General features: G+C 34.9%; 1 protein-coding gene across 4 annotated transcripts in view; it reads right to left on the reverse strand.

The window, feature by feature from the left end:
* Nucleotides 1–16: 16 nt before the first annotated feature.
* Dcaf17 (DDB1 and CUL4 associated factor 17) overlaps nt 17–22,613 on the reverse strand; it is a 31,356-nt gene continuing 8,759 nt past the window's right edge. For 2 of the 4 annotated variants that reach the window (XM_010606978.3, XM_010606975.3), the window contains exons 6-14: nt 20,067–20,156; nt 17,575–17,679; nt 17,196–17,301; nt 12,511–12,653; nt 8,279–8,388; nt 5,370–5,457; nt 4,498–4,581; nt 2,192–2,347; nt 17–1,339 (exon numbers count right to left, since the gene is read on the reverse strand). In XM_010606978.3, coding sequence (XP_010605280.1) covers nt 1,142–1,339; nt 2,192–2,347; nt 4,498–4,581; nt 5,370–5,457; nt 8,279–8,388; nt 12,511–12,653; nt 17,196–17,301; nt 17,575–17,679; nt 20,067–20,156 — 1,080 coding nt within the window. In that variant the 3' untranslated portion in view covers nt 17–1,141. Of the gene's footprint in view, nt 1,340–2,191; nt 2,348–4,497; nt 4,582–5,369; nt 5,458–8,278; nt 8,389–12,510; nt 12,654–17,195; nt 17,302–17,574; nt 17,680–20,066; nt 20,157–22,613 lie in introns of those variants that run through there. The other 2 variants (XM_019204983.2, XM_010606979.2) reach the window with 2 other exon arrangements.

Genomic DNA, 22,613 nt, shown 5'->3' on the forward strand with positions numbered 1-22,613 from the left:
TTGTGTTTTTTTTTTTTTTTTTTTTTTTAGTCTTCTGATGCTGCATCAAAGAAATGTGTTGATCAAGTGGATTGCAAGCCAACTGGATGTCTTGAACACAAAGCATAAACAAACATTTTTCTCCCTTAATTAGTCTGCCTTCATTTAACTTTCTCAGGAGGATGATTGGAGTAATTATCATATTTATAAATGTCCTAACAGAAGCAAAAAATACTCCCTTCATAATTAAGATAGCCAAAAACTCTCTCTGGTTAATCAGGTATTTCCCAAGCCAGGAAACATTCCTTCTGGGACTTAACTGACTCTTCTATGAGAAACTGAAAAGGGACAGGCCAGGGTCCCTTTATTTTCTTGTACACATAAGAAAATATTGTCTAAACAAAATGGTCATACTCATTTAATAAGTAGAATGAATGACAGCAATATTCTTAGATTTAAATAGGTTACTGATGAGAAAAAAATTTCCTTTGAAGTTGCCTAGAGTCTTTTACGTTAGTTTATAATAGAAATACAAAATATTTAACAGGGATATCAAGGCAAGAGAATAGAACCACGGAGAAAAAGGTAATTTGAGAACTAGAACTAATTCTCAATATACACAAATATAAAAAATATATAAATATATACAATTAAAAAAACACGATGCCAAACTTTTAAGGCTCAAAAGTAGGCTTTCACATTATATATTTTACCAAAGTTTGATATAGAGGATATAGGATTTCTTTATGTATTTTGCCATCTTTATATTTGTCTGTCTTTCCTAGCCTTATCAATCAAAATTCCATACTATCCTTTAAAAATCATGTTAAACCTCTTCACAGTAATTAATGCCTGTCTCCAGAACATCAGGTATTAACCTGTCCTCCTCTCTTCTCAGCATTTTATATTTGCAGTAGCATCTAGCTAAAAGTTTCAAAATGCTAGACCTCTTGGGACAGCATTCTAAAAAACTTCACCAACTTTTACAGCAAGAGTTTAATGTTAGTCATCTGAAGTTAATAATGCAAGACCTTTTCTGAAAAAAAACAAAACAAAACAAAGCATCAACTGTAGAATGCACCATTCAGATAATAAAAGAGGACTGGACGGTTTCTAAGGTGTTTGGCCAACAGTCTCATAAGTTACAATCATCTCACTCTTTTTAACAATTTGTGTTTAGGATTTCCGCTTCTTCTTCTGCTTCTTCTGCTTCTTCGTCTTCTTCGTCATCGTCTTCTCCTTCTTCCTCTTCTGCAGGGTCACACACCATCTGGTAAACATAGCAGCTGAAGACTCTATTGGGTTTCTGCTCTATGTGTAGCACCAAATCTCTGTCAAAGTAGACTTCATGGCTGTATGTCTGTAACAAAAATACAGCCATCTGGAATCTCATCTTCACAGAACTATATTCACTGTTGTGTCACTAAAATGCCAAAGCACCTATGCTAGGAATCTTGAAATATATACATAAAGACAAGAGTAACCATTAATAGGCTTATTTTTCTTTATTTGCAAGTACACAGATTACTAATTTTAAAAGACATTGTACAAAATATAGAAAATGAAAACAACTCTGGACTTAGGGGTCTGAATATCCAGAGTCTATTGTCAATACTGCTACCATCTACCTTACTATGCAACCATATGTGAATTGTTATACTTCTCAGCTTCTCCACTGATAAAACAAGGCCTGGGTAGAATGTCTGCTGCTCCTTACAACTTTTATATTACACAATACTTGGAAGAGCAGACAAATATTTCCATGAGCACTTGGAAATCTAGTTTGTTTAGATATGATTTTTACTAAAATAAATAGGAGGATTCATTACATTATACTTTTTAAAATATACCTTCATTTTAAAAAATGTTACCAAACATATTTGCAGAGAAAAATCAAAGACAACAGTAAGGAAATACACATTAAGCTTGTTCTCTGAGCCTACTGGTAAGAAGGCAGAAGGGAATAAGGAGGTACTTTGTCCTGTGTACCTGACAATAACTTCTTCCATATGACCACTGGCACTAGTAAGTCTAGATTCATGTGTATGCAGTAATATCTGTTCCAATAAATGGAACCTACAAAGAAAACTCTCACAACTTTGTACCCCTATTCGTTAAAGTACTGGGGATGGAACCCATGGTTTCGTTCATGCTAAATGCTTATTTACACTGAACTGCAACCCCAGCTCTGTATACCAAGGATTCTACTCACCACATCCCATGACTCTACCAGTGGAATGCTTTTAAGTAAAGTTCCATATTCATTACAGTGGAAATCCAGGTGAGCCTTTCCTTCAGCGTCTATCTGAGTAACAGCTACCACAGAGAGCAAATCCAATTCATCTTCATAGTCCACAATTTTGAAAGTCTTGAGGATAGATGGATAAGGCAGAGGAAAAGAGGCCAAATCCAGTTAGTCTGTTAGGAATACTCCTACATTTGTAATTTGGCTGTTCTATTACTAGAGAAACACAGGCCCCCGGATTTCTAGGAGTTACATAAGTATCTTGCAGATTTCAACAAGCAGGTCCAAGTCTATGTAGGTGTCAAAGTATAACCATAATGTCTAATTCTGTATAATAACAGAAAGCCAGAGCCTTTCCAATTCAATAGTATCCAAATACTCCCTCTGACATGTGTTTGTGAATTCTCAGACAGGAAGTTCACATATGAACTTGCTTTCTGAGTTCTAGAAGTTCTTATTCCAGAAAAAGTCACTTCAAGAAGAACCCATCAGCCGGGTATGGTGGCTCACACCTGTAATCCCAGCACTTGGGAGGCTGAGGTAGGAGGATCGCTGTGAGTTCAAAACCAGCCTGGGCTTACACAGTGAGTTCCAGGTCAGTCTCAACTACATAGTGAGACCCTGTCTCAAAAAAAACAAAACAAGAAGAACCCATCATATACTATTTATGACTGTATTTGCATCCTTTTGGTTTTTCAGTCTTTCCTGGTTCCCCGAAGATATCAAAGTGACTATACTTGAGGAGAAGTATTAGGAACTTAAGTCCAACACACAGAGCAGGAGTGGGTCAAGAGGGCTTAGCTATGGTAAAGAAAGACAAAACTCAGAACACGGTCTCCAGGAAAAAGCCTTGGACTCCTGCAGCTTCAGAGGAAGCAGATCAGTGTCTGCCAGTCAGGGATAAAGCACAGGAAGGTACCTCTTAGCTGAGTACCTGGCATCATCATTCAAGACAGGCAAGTTTGGTCGAGCTATTCTTTAAGCCATTTATATTTCCTGCCTTGACCACCTTCTGACATAAAAATGTACATAGATTTATTACCTATGATTCATTTTATTTACTTTTTTGCCATGATCCTATCATGGCCAATTTCAAAGTTTGACTCCTTGCTGTCAATAATTTTACTGTTTTCAATTTTTCCTTTATAGACTAAAAGGCTTAATTTTGTAATCTCATGGTATAGAAACATCTCTTTTTCTTGCCACCTGTCCCTTATTATTTATTCACACTCGGTATTGGTACTTTTAGTATATCTTTCCTAAATATGCTTTTAAAAAAATTATGATTTACTTATTTGTTTTTTGGTTTTTTTGAGAGAGGGTCTTGCCATAGTTCTGGCTGGCCTTAAACTAATGTCTGACTTGAATATGCTTTTATACACAAAAAGAGAAACTTTCTGCTTTGTTCTTGATAGGCTTAAATGAACCAAAGGAATACTTTTTTCCTTTTTACACACACTGGGCCGTATCAACCTTAGAAAACTGCTTCAAAGTTTACACACAGATAGGACGGCCTCAACAATACAGTTATGTAGTTTAAGTGGATTTAGAACTTATGCAATGGTTATATATTTGAAGCATGATCAATGTTGCTTTCAGAATATTTCCAGTGTATTTTAAAGGAAAGGGATAGAATTGGATTAGCTCAGTGACTGGTAATGCCAAGTAGAGGTTCAAAAGCTAAAACGATTTACAATACCTTAATCCCCAGTGGCCTATGAACATTAACAGGCATATCCATGTCTAGTAAGTAAAAAAAATAAGGCAAAAACCATCAAGCCAAGAGAATATAATTCAAGAATTTTTTTAGGAGCTTGGTGTGGTGGCACACGCCTGTAATCCCACCACTCGGGAGGCTGAGGCAGGAGGACAGCTGTGAGTTTGAGACCAGCCTGGACTACATAGTGAGTTCCAGTTCAGTCTCAACTACATAGTGAAACCCTGTCTCAAAAAACCAAAAACCAAAAAAAAAAAAGAATTTTTTTATTAAGTGATTCTCTAGAAAATACATACATCAACAAAACTCTAAGCTAATCATGTTTTCAAATTATTTTGGCTTTATGAGCCTTTCTGCAAACAAAATGCTATGAACAATTCCAGTAAGAAAAGAGAAAATGGTGGGGGGCTGCACTGGTTCAAATAGCATACTTAACCCTACTATTCTGCCTGCAAGGAATCCATTACCCCCAATCTACCAGAGGATCCAGGACACATTGATTTGAATTCGCAGTGCAAATACATATTGATTTGGTTATGTTTGCCTAAAGTAGTACCTCTTGCTCTGGGTCATCATCCAGAAGGTTAAAACATTTTTTTACCACCCGTCCAGAAGCTGTAACAGTGATTAAATTTTCTTTCTATTATATGGAGAGAAATAAAAAGATGTAAGTTCAATCATATGCAAATACAACATGTTTTTTCCTTTGATACCAGGGATTGAACTCAGGACCTTGCACTTGCAAGGCAGGCAGCAGCACCACTAAATCCCTGGTCCTCAAAGACAAAATTTTATTAATAAATTTGGTAAAACTAACTAGCCCTTTTCCAACAGCCACAATTTTTTCCTCAATCAAGAATATTCTGAATCAGATTTTTGATCCTTCAGTTTGTAAAAATACTTTATTATGGCAAGGGGTTTAATTAGATAAAATAACAGGATAAGCAAAAAATGATGAACAAATTAAAAGGTTATAGGTTTTTGTTTCATTCTCATCACATTTTTATTTTAGCACAGAACAGAAAACAAGGATCTACTTTTAGAAATTACCCTCATCATTTTCTTCATGTTAATTTATACATTAAAGAAAAAGTATCATTTGGAGTTAAGGTATGATATGTGCTTTTACATATACCCCAAATAACCCTAATCCTGCACAAATAATTAGAACCAAAAGTTGCAAATTCATCAATAAGAGCTTAGAAATCCAGAAAGGAACAAATAAGCAAAAGATAAACTCAACATAATCAATTTTTTTCAAGTCTCATTTATACATGAGGCTAAGACTGGTTACCCACAGAGAAAAAATGAATAGACTTTTATAGGGCTGTTATTGTTTTCAGTCATATTTCAAGGTAAACATATTTGCATATTATATGCTTATACATAAAATTATATACAAAGGACTTATAAGTGTTTCTGACTTACCTTGTTCTCCCTATTGGCCAAAATTACAAAATCTTCAGATATCTGATGCTGAGAACTATTATTTTCTATTTCATTTAGCTTTAAAATTCTAAAAAGACAAAAAGAATTCTAAGAATCTTAAGACCTCAAAACACCATCAAAGTTAAATTAAACAATGAAAATTATAGTAACATTTTCTGATTAGTCTGAAAAACAAATGCCCGATCAATAAATGTCTGTAAACCCCTGCAAACTTGAGAGATTTTGTTAAACAGAAAAATAACAACTGTGACAACAGGTGGTAGGGAAGTAGGCAATGCAGAGAGTTATTCTGCTCTGCTTTCATCTTCCAAATGGGCTTAATGAAAGTTTCTCTTATCACTTTGTCCCTGAACAGGTCTTTAACATGGCATCATGGCAAATATTTGCATTTTTATTTCTGAAGACAGAAGGAGATGTCTATAAGCAAAATCTAGCATTAACTCCAAGAGAGACTGGAGCAGCAACTAAATCTAAACTGAGAGTTTTCATGATAGAATAATACTTACAAGCTGCATTGACAATACATTTGTCTTGTCTTAAAATTAGTTATAATTAAAGATTTGGGTTGTATAAGTGCAAATGTCCTCATGGATCAAGCTTTATTAAGCAAAAGAAAATAAAGTAATTTGCTCACCACCTACACAAATCTGTTCACATCATTAACAAGCTTCCAAAGCACAATGTTTTCAAAGGTCAAAGTCTCATACACAAGCAAAAAAAGAACAGGTGGAGTAGCTACACATAGTGGTGTACATCCCCAATCTCAGCTACTGAAGAGGCTGAAGCAGGATTGCAAGTCTGAGACCAGCCTGAGCAACTTTGGAAGACTGTGTCTCAATGCCCAGTACTGAAAAAAGGAACGAAGGGAGGGCGGTAGGGAGGGAGAGAGAAAGGCAAGGCAAGGCAAGACAAGGCAAGACAAGACAAGGGGAAATAGCTACTGTGGCCGGGAATAACTGAGTGACTCAGAATTGCCAGAGACAAGTACTCAATTAGTTATCTTAATCACTGTAATATTTAAAAATGCCTACCTTTAGAAATCTGGCAAAAGGACACACATTCTTTGTGGAACTTATTTTCTTAAAGTTAGATTAATATGGTTGGTAACAAATATTAAAACGTTAGGTGGTAATAAACATTTTAAGTAAGGTTTACTGAACCTTAGTTTAAGATATTTACTGAACCTTAGTTTAAGACATTTTATAAAAGCTAATAAATTTACTTCATTAAATACTTTCATCCTTCTTATAATAGACGAATAGAGGTAAACTGATTATTAAGCCTAAAGAATAAAGAAAGCAGACATGGTTCTTCTTATTCAACAAATACTTACTGAGTATCTATTCTATGTTAAGCAATGTGCTCAATTTTGGGGGTACAAGAATCAGCAAAACAGACTCCCTGTCATTATGGACAAGTGATTAAAATAGCTCTATGTGCTACAGAGCAAGATTACACAGTGGGTACAATAAAAATATGGCAGGCAAGTAAATCTAATACGAGTAGTAAAGAAAGTCCCTAAAAAAGCGATCTTTAATTTGGACCATAAACTGTGAGTACAAATTAGACAGGCAAGCAGGCAGGATAAACAGACTCCACATGGAGGAACAGGTCCTCAGCTGTTTGAAAAGACAGTACATCTGAAGTTAACTAAGAGGGAAGAAGGTCTTTCAGACTCTGCTAACTCTGTGGGTCTTTACCCTGAGAGCAAAAAAGAATCCATGAAAAGGTTAAAGCAGATTTTCATATTTGTTCATGTTATTTAAAACCATTCTCACTGCTAAAAAGAAAAGAGTATTGCAACAGTGCATTCTGGAAGCCCTCTAAGTAGGCTATCACTGTGGTCTAGGCTAGTGATGATGGCAGTCTGACCAAAATGAGGGCAGTGGCCAAGGCAGAAATAGCTAGGCTTAAATATTTAGCAGTAAAATAAACTATATTGACAGGATATATGGTTGTGTGTGAGGGGCAGAGGATGCTGGGTGTGGCGGCCCATGCGTGTAATCCCAACTCTGTGGGAGGCTGAGGCAGGAGGGCTGCAAGTCTCAGTCTAGCCTGGCAATTTAGTGACTTAGTGAGACCCTGTCTCAAAATGAAAAATAAAAAGGGCTGGGGACGTAGATCAGTGCAAAGGACCTGGGTTCTAGTATACTAGTAAAACACAAGAAGGTAAGATATCAAGAACAGTTCAAGATTTCTGGCATGAGTTAAGACGAGGTTTGGGCTGACACATAAATGTTGGAATTCTTGCTATACAACAATCTTTGAAGCCAAGTGAGAAGAGAAGGTGTAAGTGCTTAGGACAGTGGTGGCAGCACATGTGCTGCAGTAAGCCATGTGTTATCACTGAGAACTCTAGGATATCCAACAATTAGAAAGTCTGTGAAGAGCAGGAAGAGGATGAAAAATTATTTAAAAAGACAGATAAAAGAGGGAAGAAAACAAGAGAATTGTGATGTCAGGGAAATCAAATGACAAACATCTCAAGGGACAAAAAGTCACCTGGTGGGAGATGTGTAATTCTTGAAAACAAATAAAGTACATCAAAAATCAATCCACTACCTTTTGTATGTTAAGGATGACTTTCAGGAGGAGGACGAACCATCTCCTTTGTTTTTAATCCTAGAGAATTAGGACTCGATGAGGAAGGGTTGGTTTATAATTCCTTTTCATTCATATATCATCTATCAAAGATATGCTCAAATACTGTAGCTATAAACAGTATGACGAGTAAAAGTCAGACTTTCTAGGTGCCTGTCTCTGGAGTGTCCTATAACAAGCTAATTATTTTCATAATTTGTTCAACAGTTAGCTGCCCCCCAAAAAAGATAACAATATATGCTACCAAAAGCTGTTTTTAACTTTGAAGTGCTAATGAAATTACTTACTTGATTTGATTTGGGCCAACATGTATTATTCTACCAGAAGCATCAGGATGGAAATAGATCCAGTCAGATTCTAAAGAACAACAGTCCATTTCTTGGATCCCATTTTTTGCCTGAAGTTGGAAAAAAAATATTAAGATAAAGAATAGGGGAAAATATTTTTTTTCAAATGTAATACCAGTCATTAACACAAAAAAAGCAAAGTAAAGAGATATTATTAACCAGCTGAACTGGAATGTACTGGAGGGCTCAATTATGACACTCAAACTTGAAAAAGTAAAAACATTTAAATTTGGAAATTTTACAGACTTACTCTGTACCATAGGTTATACTGTACAAATATTAAGGAGTTGCCACATTTGAGTGCACATACTTTGTGTTGTGGACCACAATTGTTCCTTTATGGCCACTAATTCATTTGCTCTTAATCACTCTCAGAAAAGATATAACCTCAATTTATGACTAAAGAAACTGATACACAAAGAGGATAAATCATTTGTCCAGTGTTTTGAACCCATTAAAAGAAGATCTGATCCCAAAGTCCATGCACATTCCATTATATTACTCTGCCCTGCTTATATACATGTAGTTCTTCACAACTTCCTCCTTCTCTTCCGATCCCACCTGTTCCTTGTTAATCAGAATGGTGGGTAATACAAACACGCACATAACCAAGCCTAAAGTCTCTGATTTGGGTCATGTAGTCTTAGATAAGTAAAATAGTATGAACTCTCATTTCTAGGTAGGCATAGTGGTGCATGCTTATAGTATCAACTACTCAGGAGGCTAAGGCAGGAAGAGTGCTTGAGCCCTGAAGTTGGAGACCAGCCTGGGCAACACAGCAAGACCCTGACTCAAAAAACAAAAACAAAACAAGCAAACCTTGTTCTCATATCTGAGAAAATGGTCTAATACTGCTTAGCATTTAAGAAAAGAAATGAAATTTATTTCAATATGGTATTATTAGGCATTAAAGGAAAAAAACTTGTATGTGATCACATTCATACACAAATATTTCACCGTATATGTATTCCAGGAGCACTGGAAACTAACACTAGCATGGAAATAGAACTTCACTGGCTTTATTTAAGTCATTTAATTTCTTCAATGTAAAATAAAATGATACCATCTTTCCTACTGGATTTTCACAAAAGCTTTATTAATTTCATTAGCATATACTCACAGGCTACAATGTTCTAGGTATTATACTAAGCATTTGTACCTCATATGAATTAAACATCAAGATGTTTATAGTTTAAGGGGAAACAGAATCATAAACAGAAAATAATAATGCAGTGTAGAAAAATGAAGTGACTGGACCTGAACAGGAGATTATCAAGAAACCATTCCACATGAACAGAATTTCAGGAAGCAAAAAAGCTTAACCTGAGTCATAACAGATAAACAGAAAATAGTGAGAGAGAGAGCACAGAAATCACAGAACAAAAACACAACAGTTTAATCCATATAACATATATATACATAAACATAAGCAACAGCTAAAATGAAATTGAGAAGTACAGTACACAGACATGAGGCCAGAGAGGTACCCTAGGGATCTGTCCTAAGTGTTTTTGCTTTTTACACTGGGGATTGAACTCGGGACCTCACGCTTGTGAGGCAGAAGGTGGAGCCACTGAGCCAAATCCTCAGCCCTGTCATAAGTGCTTTGTATGTCACAGCATTTACAAATTTTGAAATTTAACACATTTTATGTATCAAATTAGTGAATGAGTTTCATTTTCTATTAATTTTTACAAGTATCCTGTTTCTAATAGAAATGGTCATGTTATTATACATGACACGCAAGAAAATAAACGCATTTAAACATCTTGGTTGCAACCATTAAAATAAATATGTCCATGATGGTACTGGCTCCAAAGTGTTCTCTTTATTAAAAATATCTAAGTATAACATACAAGAATATCTGTGTTAAATAACAGGCAGCTTTATTACCATCTCCTGTAGTATTTAATTATTTGCTCAAATGTTAGATTTAAAACTCAGGGTAATACTGAAGGCTCTAAGACATTTCTGACATCTTAAGTTTGGCTGCTTTTGTCTTGGAGTTATCTACTCTTCTGATGGGTACCAAGGTAACAGGCATAGGCAACATTAAGGCAGGGTCACTGCAATAAAACTTTCCAGCAAAAACATTAAAAACCTCCTGGATTTGGCAATTATTTATATGTCATAACTGCTTATTACAGGAGAATGAATAAGTATGCTTGACATAGATGTTGAACGCCATTATTTATGAGCATATACACATACATACAGTGTGTGTACACATGCATTACCAGTTCTTATATAAGAAGAGTAATGTGCTAAATGTCTAGAATACAAATTCCGTAGGGTTTCATTGGATTCTTTTTCATCATTAACTGAAAAAGAAATGTGGCTGGAGGACATCCTGATTAGGAGGTGAACTGATAATCAATTCAAGAAAGGGACTTCAGAGGTCCCTATACAAAAGATTATAAAGAGGCTGTCAATAGACCGGGCCAAACAGAAGCTGAAACAAGTGATTAATAAATGAGAAGCTAGAAGGAAACAATGTTCCCAATGTAGAATGCACCAGGCATAGTATGCCCAATGGCCATCAAAGGAAAAAGACAAAACTGTTCATCTTCAACATGGCAAAAGATAACCTGTGACTCTAAAAGCCAATGGAGCCAACAGTGACTCACTGCACTTGGTCCTGGAAGAAATCGATGTGGAATACAGAGTCAGCCTTACAAAAAGCAATGTTAGCCAGAAGTGGTAGCATATGCCTATAATTCCAGCACTCAGGAGGCTGAGGCAGGGGGAGCACCTAGAGTTTGAGGCTAGCTTGGGCTAAATAATGAGTTCAAGGACACACTGAATTACATTGCAAGACCTTGGTGAAAAAACAAAATAAAACAAAACAACACTAAATTGAATCAGCAATATAAAACAAAAACGGAAGTCCTAGTTTGCATCCTTCTGAGAGTATAAGCAGCTTTAAGGATGAAAATGTATCTCCAGCTATGTCTGGCACATGGTGGCGTCTAGATAGATGTTTATTAAATGACAAATTAATGCCTAAAGAATGTTTTAGAAGAAATATGAATTCAAGAGGCAGGAATAGCTACGGTTTTACCAGGTACCATTTCTCTGCCATTATCATAAAATATAGTTGAAAATATGAAAGTTTAAATTTTTAAAAACTACAGTAAAAGAAACACTGTTATCAGTCTCCTTCAAAATACTCCCCCTCACATCAAACACTTATCCCTCTGTTCTTACCACTTTCTTAAGCAGTTCTGGAGGGCCTTTTTCATGAGCCTCTTTAGGTGTGCTGCTGTGGCTACCTCAATACCCTGCATTCATTCAGAATGTTTACTTTTCATGGTCATTCTAACTTTGAGGAAAAGCCAGTAGTTGCACAGTGCCACGTATGGTGAATAAGGCAGATGAGGACTAAGTTTTTTTAAACCTGCCTTTTCACTGGATGGCACTCAGCAGCAGCATTCACTGCATTTTTTTAATTACAGCTCATAAAAAGACTAACAAAAGAGGACTTCCATAACTGCTTCAGAAAGTAGCAACAAGTATGATAACTGCATTCACAGCAAGGGGGTGTTTTTTGAGGTGGATTACGAGCAATGAATCTCTTACTGTAACACACATCATACTTTTTGATAAGCACCTGTAGTTTAAGAATATCTGGGAAAACTCAGAGTTTTGACACCTACAGTATGACCTCCAAAGTTCTAACTGGGTTCTGCTCTGGAAAGCACATAGCAACAAACCATGCAGAAGAACCAATAACACATTACAGTGATTTCAGAGGCAACCTGAACATATTCCATCAATAATTCCCACCATGGAACTTGAGAGGTGCTTTGCATGGGATCCCTTAGTTAGAAATTAGTAAGGGGGGAAAATTTTACTGGTGCCCTAAGAATTTTCAAATGTTAATGGTTTTAAGTTCTGTGTGATACACCAGAAGTATGCATCTATATTCTTTTTTTTTTTATTTATTTTTTAAAACTTTTTTGGTACCGGGGATTGAACTCAGGTCCTTGCGCTCGCAAGGCAGGCTATCGAACTGCTGAGCTAAATCCCCGGCCCTGTATCTATATTCTCGAAAATTATTAAAACAAATGAATAAAAATAATTCTTAGGAATGTATTACTATTAGAGGAGTAGAGAACAGAGAATTTCTGGTACAAATCTACTACTAAAAAGTCTGATCACTAATGATTTACCAAGGAATTATCCTTCAAGGCACAAATATGGAAAACTCCTTTCTGTTTCTTCTTATTGGGTGTGATGATGTAGTGCCAAGGGTGGCCTCCAATCTGAAAAGCATTTTCCAGAGATGACACCTCAAAGAGCAATGGTGGCGAGTCTATAGAGATGAGCAAAGGGCATTTATTAGCTTCTCTGTTCTGGTGGCCTGGAACCATTCATTAACTGAATTTAACCTTTCTTTGCATGCATCATCCATGAACTTACACTATGAAAAATTACTAAGTTGAAAGAAACAAATGCAATCAGGAAGAAGTTTACTGCTAAGAAAAGAGAAAGCTAGTAGAAAACAAATATTAGGCCATGACAGAACTTTCTAGATATCTGTTTTCTGGGGCATGTGTGGCCTGCAGATGAACAGGGATAAAGGATGAGATGAAGGTGCTTATTGTGGGAGGAAAAAAAAAAAAAAAAAACAGAGGACAAAGTACACTTAATAAAAGCTGCCATTTACTGACCATCTGCTATATGCAAGATTCTGAGCTAGTTACTATTTCCAACTCCCATGACAATCCTAATAAGTAAGAAGTACTTCTAGTATTCTAATAATTCCTTCAAATATGAGAAGATCTTGCGTATTCAAAGCTAACAAGTATATGAAGCAAACTTTACAAGATTTGTCTTGCATAAGATTTCCAATATAAATGCAATATTAGTCATAATGAATGTAACCACTTAGGGTAGGGTCTGCCCGCAATGAAGACTTTATTAAAGGGTAGTCACTATTGCTACTATTATCATCAGACAAGTTAACTTTAAGGTGGTTCAGGTATATTCAGTAAGCCTCTTTTGGAAACACCATAAAAGAGAATTCTGTTGGTGCTTTTTAGTCTTACTCTTTGATCACAGTTTTAAAGAGTATAATCTACTCTTAAATGTATAAGTGAAAGAAAGGTACCACAGCTTTAGAAGACTGGAATTCCTTTTGGGCAACCTATGGAAACACTACATGGTCTACCTGGGCAAGTGGCTAACTTATAACTATTTACCTCTCTAACTTGAGAGTTTAATTGTTTGATGAGGCCATTACTAATTTTGCAAAGTAATCTTTTCAGACTAGTTAAGGGGTCTTATTAGGAAGACTATTCATACAAGACTCACATATTACAGAGAAGTGTGTGTTTTGTTAGGCCTCTTTGTAAGGATTATACTATTTTTATCATTGTGTATTTTAATCTTTTAAGAAAAGGGTAATATCGTCAATATACAGTGGCCCTTTTTAGTAATAAGAAAAATATGAGTACTCCAATATAAAAATAGTGTAAAAACATGAGCCAATAAATCATACATTTCATATGTGATAGTGCAGTGGCTACCAAATGATGGTGGATAAGAAAAAGCATCATAAAATGGGAAAATATAATTACAGTTTTAATTTGGGATAAAAATTTCATCAGTTACATTTTAGATAATATGAAACAAAAATTCTAAACAGAAAAAAATCAATGCAAATACATGTATTTAAAAAGAAATACTTTTCCCACATTTGCTAAAAATGGTCCAAAAGCATTAACAAGTCTCTGTTCACAACTGTGATTAGCTCTGTTAAACCTCTAAGAGCCCAAATTTTGATTTGTACCGCTACTCTCAAAAAGGCCTTTAAGTTCTCACAGAATAGGTGATTTTTTTTTTATTGAGTTTATTGGTAAAATCTAGGTCTACAGTACAGTTACATTCATTACTGAGATCCTGTACCTTCCATGACAGTTCTTGGTTCTCATTTTTTCCCCTTGTCCCTGCCCTCTCTTCACCCCCTCCTGCCCTCTCCATTTACAAACATTTTATTTCCATTTTTTCATTTTCTCATATTTTTTCTTTTCCCTTATTACCTTTCCTCTATCCTTCCCACTTTCCCTACACCTTTAGCCCTTTTCTTCCTATTTCACACTCTTAATTATCCCATTAGGATCTTGTTTACTATTATAATTTTTCACACCAGAGACACTATTCAGTATTTACACGTGTGACTTATTTATTTCACTTAAGAGTATATTCTCAATATGTATCCATTTTCCTATGAATGACTCTAATTTCTCATTCCTTATGGCTGAGTAGTATTCCATTTTATAGAAAAACCGTATCTTCTTTATCCAGTTTCCAACAGATGGGCAGATGGGCTGTTTTCAAGTTTTAGCTATTACAAACTGTGCTGCTATAAACACTGGTGCACATGTATCTCTGTGGTATGATTCTTTTAAATCTTTTGGAAAGATACCCAGCAGAGCGATGGCTGGGTCAAATGGAACCTCAGAATAGGTGATTTCATGTCAGAAGTTTTGGACAGGTCTATACCACCCTGTTGTTTCTAGAAAGCAGGGATGTTTACAAGGATGTCAGCTGATAAGTGTGAAAAAGGAGAGCCAGGAAAAGGGGCTACTGCTGTCTAGACTGTGCAAAGAGGCACTACAAATAAAATGAACAATTAATAGAATACTCTGAGTCTGTGAAAGGTCAAACAATAATACTTCAAAAGACTTGAACAAAGCATATAAAATGATTGTTTATAAAAGAGAAGAGCCAGGTGTAGTTTTGCATGCCTGTAAATCCCAGCACTCTGGAGACAGAGGCAGGGACACTACCTCGAGTTCAAGGACAGCCTGCACTACAAAGTGAGACCTTGTCTCAAAAAACCAAAATGAAATAAAAAAATTTTTTAAATGATAAAAGAGAAATAAGAATTTTCTGTAATTTTAGAATGTTGAGCATACTTTCTCAAATGTTTAAAAAGCTAGATATGTAAAACTACGATTCTCGATGTAGGAAGAATGCAGTATTTAAAGTAAATATATATAATATATATTTACTTATTTTTGCAAAAAAAAGAATTAACCAGAAACAAACAAAAAGTAATCTATTTTTGAAGGCAGATGTGAGATGGCGGAGGAAAGTAATAACAGGATGGAAGAGAAAGGCTTGGAAACAAAGTTTCTGAGTGTATCTTTTCATGTAGTTTTAAGCTTTCAACTATATACACAGAATAAAATCAAGGACTGGGGATGTAGCTTAGTGGAGGAGGATTTAGTATGTGCAGGGCCCTATGTTCAATCCCCAGCACTGAAAAAAAAGAAAAAGAAAAGAACAAATGAACAAATGAACTCATGTATATCAAACTGGTAATCTAATCCTGTAGAAAAATGCTCTCATATTACCTTTAAACACATTACTCTCTGTATACACTGACTGGGCTATATATACTGAGCAAAAAAGGGAACCTTTAGTCCATGCTTCAATTTTTAGTAGCAGCACTAGTACTGAAGGTGTAGGACTATTGTTTATATATTATAGGATAAATTTTAATTGGAATCAAGAAATCCAGCATGGGGTTGGGGTCTGGCTGAGTGGTAAAGGGCCTGCCTAGCATGTACAAGGCCCTGGATTCAAGTCCCAGCACCATAAATGACAAAATGAAACAATAAAAAGAGAACTTTCACTGTGAGTTAAAAGAAATAAATATAAAATAAAAAAGAACAGTAAAGTTAAAAATTTTGAAAATGAAGTAGTGAATTTTGTATCTTTCAGCTGTTCACTGTGAGAGCCAAAAAGTAAGGATATGTAACTATAATGATGTAACTAGACTTTAGTCACTGTTATAGGTTGAACTGTGTCCCCCAACTCAAGAGAAATGCTAAAGTACTGACTCTAGGACCTGTGATTGTGACTTTATTTGGTATTAGGTCTCTGCAGATAACAATAAAATAAAAAGGCAGTAGTTCCGGATAAAGATAAGGCTCTAAATTCTACAGCTGGTTCTGTATTCTTATAAGGAGAAAGACTTGATGACATGAAGGGAAAAAGCCACATGAATAGAAAGAGATTGGAGTTATGCTGCTACAAGACAAGGAACACCAATGACTGCCTCTATTAAAACCTTTGGAGTTTCACCTAAAAGCATGCTGTTTGCTTGTTGGAAACAGAAGGAAATAACTTCAATGTGATAAGGAATGATTCTTAATGAACTAAGTAAAAAGGTATTAGGATAATAAAGTATATTTTCTCTTTTAATTATCTCATGCGATTTTTGTCTATTTGAAATCATTAAACTATTCTTGAATAACTGAGATTTACCCTGGATACTCATGGGTTAATATATACTGGTTATTTTAAATAGTGGTTTGATTTCTTTGAATAAACTGCTGAATTTAATAAGTTATTAAATAAAGAACAGATTTACCATATTTATAGAATTTTCTTTTTTGTTTTGTCAATGTGTAAGCATTCTGTGAAGTCCCCACTGTATCTAGTCCTATCTGTGTTCACATGGCATGATAATAACATTTTCCTTGGAAAATACCCTTCACAAGTTGTAAAATGTTTCACAAAATATAAAATGTTAAATTATAAGGGAGCTAGGATGGCACTATTTGTTGCAACTCCTCATTTTTCAGATAAGGATATGAAAGATCAGAAAGGCAAAGTGTTTCCAAAGGTCTCTGGTCAAGCAAGGCTCAGCATCCTCAGGCCTTTGGCTCAAGCAGTAAATAACAGAATTTTGGTTGACATTTTTTCAATAACAAGGAATATGCTATATAGGAGCAAAACGAATCAGTTTATAACTAAAGAGAAAACATTTGGATGACTATAATTAGTAACTATTTATACGACTACTTATTTAAGGTGAAAAAATGCTATATAGTAGCCATACCTGTGATTTTAATATTACAAGGGATGCCAAAGGGAGCCTCTCCTACAGTTCCAGTAGTCCCACCCCATCTGCATGCACACCCTAAGTCAAGTTTCTGTTGCGTGAACTAAAAACAAAACAAAACAGAAATTGTGGCTTTAGCACCTGTTTATTTGCTGGCTGGAGAGAAAAAAAAATTCACATGTATATAACAGAGAATGTCTTTAATCAAGGGACTTTCTGTTTATCTTCCCCACCCCTCTTTTAAAAGTTATTTTGTCCTTCAGGATTTCTATAGTTTTATGAAGTTGATAACTGCACATATGCTTTACTCTAAAAACATTTCATTAAAAAAAAAAAGTCCAAAATTCATAGTACAGCAAATTTCAGTTTTCTCTACCTGTTCAGTGATGGCTTGGAAGCTGTAGAGTCTAACCAGTCCTGAGCTGTACATCACAATCAGTATTCCATGAGAAAGAGTGGCATCGGTAACATTTCCGAAAATCTGGGGGGAAAGGCAGATATCACCTGAGAAAAGACCAAAAGGTCAATCCTCTGAGTGTTCACAATGGTTTTTAGTCTTGCTTAAAATTCAGGTCATACCAAGACCTGTCATGTAAAGGTACAAGATCCCAGTAATGAATGCAACTGTACTGTATACCTAGAATGTACCAATAAATTCAATTTAAAAAAACATTAAAAAAAATAAAATACAGGTCATTACAACCTTGGTGCCTAGTGTCAAAACTAAGCTACAATTTAACAACTTGAGGCTGGGGTGCTAATAGGGGTGAATAGTAAGACACTAGATTCTCAGACTGAAGCACTGATAAAAGTATAGCACATAACTGTCAGAATGATGCAGCATTTATTTGCTTCATGGCTTTATAAAAATCTGTTAACAGCTGGGTGTGGTGGTGTACTTGGAGACTGAGGTAGTTCACCATGAGTTCAAGGTCAGCCTGGGCTACTATAGTGAGTTCAAGGCCAGTCTGAACTACAAAGGAAGACTTAAAAAAAAAATGTCCTTAAGAATATTGTATTGGTATATAGTAAGGTCATGCAATTCTAAATGAATTTTTAACTTACCATACATATCCTGGGGACCTATTCTTTATATTTACTAAAATGTTCTTTATAAAGAAATAAACTATAGCTATTTCAAGGTAAAAAGACTAGATTTAGGCAAGTAATTATAAGAGAAACAGACATCTCCAGATTTTTACTATCATCTTGTACTTTAATTTCTAAGAAATACTGCTTTTTTTTTAGCCATATAAAAAAAGACATGCTGAAGATCAAACATCTAGAGAGACATTTAGCCTTGTTGGCCTTGGGTAAGGTTTGGGCTCATTGTTCTTTAAAGTTTCTATTCTATACACTGAATGCATGATTCTACACATAGTTTAGATAAATAACATTATTCTATACCTATATGAATAAGTAACAAAAGTCAATATAGGCAAATATTTATAACAATGAAAGACAGTGGACATAAAATGAAAATGTTTTTATTTCTACTCAAGAAAGCTTAGTGAAGATTTACAGTCTCAATAAATGTCTTAAGTCCATAATACTACCCAGGAACTTGGCTCCTGGGTAGTCTTATTATGCATAGTAAGTGCAAAATGTGCTTTAATCTCAATCATACCAACTATAATCAAAACCAAATCCTTCAAATGATTACTGTGAATACATAAAAACAAACAGGAACAATTTATGACTTTGCTAAGTGTTCATTCCTATTGTAGACTGTAATGTATATTCACAATTATCTAATCCACAAGCACAAAGAGAACGATTAAATTATAAGTTGTGCTTTTTTGCCATTTCTTTGAAAGATAATTACAGTTGGCTTTGATGTTGACTAGCTCATGATTTTTTAATTCACTGATCCTTATTCCACATTTTGAAAGGAAGAGTTGTGTAATTCAAACATTTCAAAACAATGAATGCTATAATAAAGTAGCCAAACTATTTTAAAATGTGATTTGTATTTTTGGGCAGAATCTAGGTTCAAATTCTAGCTCTTTCACTTACTATTTTCAGAATTTGAGTATCTCTTAACTTCTTAATTATTATAATATAAAATGCTCAAAGTGCTTGCTATAAAATGAATATATATTATTTAGTGTATTACACTGATATAATATTAAAATGTTTAAATTCAATCATCTTATTACTAGTGAGTACTAGTAGAACCTCAAGATCTTATCCTCTAAAACACTTTAGGTATTTAAAGTCTAGAAGAGTCCAATAAATAATCATTTTCCCATAAGAAAGTAGAAGTCTATTGCTTCTTCTTTTGGTGCTCAAGATTGAAACCTGGACCTTGCACATTCTAGACAAGTGTTGTACCACATTGAGCTATATCGCCAGCCCCAGTGACTCTTCTACTCAACTGAAATGTGTCACCTTTTCTCCCATGCAATTACTCCACAAATCAAGAAAAACACTAACAACAATAAAATCCAAAGCCAAATGATGGAGAAAATTTACAGAATTATTAGCCTTGTTTATATACCATAAAGCAAATTTTAGACCTATACCTTGCCATTAAAATGTTTTGCAGCTTACAGATCATTGTAATAAGCTCTGAAAATATTTCCCTTGAAAAAACTACCTTATTCATTTCATAGTTTTATAAAGCAGTAGTTTATTAATGAACACAGATTTCCAACATCATCCATCTGAGAGGCATAAAAACATGCAGAAAAAAGAAGAGATAAGGGGCTTTCCTCTCAAGTCAAATGTTATCATGTAGTTTGATATGAAACAAACCAAGTCATGGGAACATTTCCAATCAAAATATCTAATAAATAATTAAATAATGACAGTAATCTTATTGTCAATAAAATTAATACTGCAATTAAGTGAGAAATAAGTCCTTACCCTTTTGTTGATCTCTACAATCCCTACAAGTGAAAAAGGCAGAACTTGGAACACTGCAAGGTATAACAAAACTGTCTGCTGAATGCCTGCCTAAAAAGAAAGACCAATATTACAGGCAGTTCTCCAGAGTACCTTTAGACACACTGTTTTATGAGTTGAAAAGATCATCTGTCCTGGGATGTGGTTATACAGAAGTTTTCACAAACTGAAAACATCTATTGACTGAGATTGAACAGTCACCTAAAACGGAAGGCAAATATATTTAAAATATGCTCATTAAATCTTCAGCTACAGTATTCAGATAAACACACATATACATGCACACAAAAGTCTAAAAGAAAACATAGCCGGGCATAGTGGTGCACACCTGTCATCCCAGCACTCAGGAGGCTAAGGCAGAAAGACTGCTGTGAGTTCAAGGCCAGCCTAGGCTACATAGTGAGTTCAAGGCCAACCTGAATCACATAGCAAGATCCTGTCTCCAAAAAAAAAAAAAAAAAAAAAAAAAAAAAAAAAAAAAAAAGAACAAAAAATAAAAACAAAATTTTATAAGAGAATAGTAAGAATTTTTTAGCAACAAAATACTGTGCATTAATATTGTAAATTGGAGTACTAATAATAGAGGCTAATTAAAACACATGTAGCTGTCATGGTCATTATCACTGAAAGTAATGTTGACACTGATACATCTGTGTGAAATGAAAAAAAAAAGTAAAATCTTGAGCAATTTTTCTGCTTGAAGAGAAAAGCTCCCTTACTTTGAAGAACAAGTTCTACTCAATTTATTCCCACTATGAAATTTAAAATAATCTGCTGGGTCAGGGCTTTAGCTTAGTGGTTCCAGTGCCTGCTTCATAAGCACAAGGACCTGAGTTTGATCCCAGTACCCCCCGCCCAAATCTGCTGTATTTTCTCAGAACAGGCTTCAAGACAATTTCTTAAATTTGTGATAGATAAAGGGGTCTGCCTGGGGCACCAAGATCACCAATAAAACCTGCCAAAACTAAGTTAGAAAAGAAACAAACCACAAACAAAAAAATAGACTACAATGTTTGAAATCCTTAGGATTCTCCCTTTGAAAGGGACCTTCTAACAAAAGCTATTCAAGGTTCAAATCAGACTCCTTCCAAGTTCCTAAAACTGAAAGGAAAAATACTATATATCTCCTGATAAGAGCTATTAGTTGTTGGCTAAAGGCTGTGAGAAAACAGTCTAAAATTAAAAGATAGTGAAAAGACATTAACATAATCAGAAGATGGTAAATGAAATATCTTAGCAGATGTGTACTATGTAAAATTAGACTTATTTGCTCTTTTGCTCTTCGCGAATTTAATTTCTTAAAAAGACAGACAAGATATTTGTGGAATTCTTATAAAATGTTTTGCTACTATTTCACTGCTATAGTAACTATTTCTTACTATTTCACTGCTATTATTTTTTTCTTTACCAAAGCAAAGATGGCAACAAAGTGAGAGCATAAGGAGAAAAATATTTGTGAGAGACAGTGATCTTTTTCTTAGGCTGGCATATTCAATAAATCAAGAAATGGTTGAGCAGATTCCAATCAAAGGCATGAATAATGTGTCTAGGCAGAATATAGGAAAAGAGTAGAAAAATATTTCCTCATAACCATCATAAAAAGCAAGTGCAAGCAGCCAGAGATGGAAGGTTGACAAGAGAATGCTGAGTGTGATTATTTAAATAAGGTAAAATCAAAGGAACTACTTAATTTATTAAAAGTTACCCTGAAGTCTTATATAAACTTTACTGGCCAATCAGTTACAGGACTTCAGAGAAGGAGCAGCCTAGTATAAACATGTAAGAATAGGGTCTCTAGAGTTAGATTGTCCTGAGTCTAAGTTCTACCACTTACCAGAATTGTGACTTTGGGTAAGATATTTAACCTCTTGAGGTCTCAGACTTGCTATCTGTGAAATGGGGCAATGATACTCAAAGGTTTATGCTGAGGATAAAATGAGTTAATGCACAAGAGCACTCAGAATAGTGTTTGGCTGTTTTATAATCAAGACAGTAGTGAGAAAAAGTTATAGTTCAGGCCAGGGATTTAGCTCAGTGGTTCTGCCACCTGCCTTGCAAGCACAAGGATCTGAGTACAATTTCCAGTACAAAAAAAAAAACAAAACTATAGTTCAGGGTAAAGATGATATTCTGCCAAGAGGAAACAAATACATGTTATCGTATTTTGGAGGCGTACGGAGAATCCATTTTAGTAACATTCTTCAGAAAAAATAATTTATCTACCAACCATAATAGAATGCTTCAGAAATCAAAGAAGATCAGTTCTTTCATAACAAATTTACTGACCAGTTCCTAAAGAAACAAATTCTTAGTTTACTGAATGTTTAAAGATGTCTACCTGGGCCAGGGATTTAGCTCAGTGGTGCAAGGTGAGGTATAAAAAGAGGTATAAAAATGAAACATTTGGCCATTAACAATAGGCAGCAATCAACGTCCAAAGAAAATTGCTAAGTTTGCTAAATTTAATTAAAGATAGCCAAATAGGTACCTCCCAAATAAAATAAAATA

This window comes from Fukomys damarensis, unplaced genomic scaffold (assembly GCF_012274545.1).
Source record: "Fukomys damarensis isolate Sample0158 unplaced genomic scaffold, DMR_v1.0_HiC HiC_scaffold_26, whole genome shotgun sequence".
In the NCBI taxonomy this organism is placed as follows: domain Eukaryota; kingdom Metazoa; phylum Chordata; class Mammalia; order Rodentia; family Bathyergidae; genus Fukomys; species Fukomys damarensis.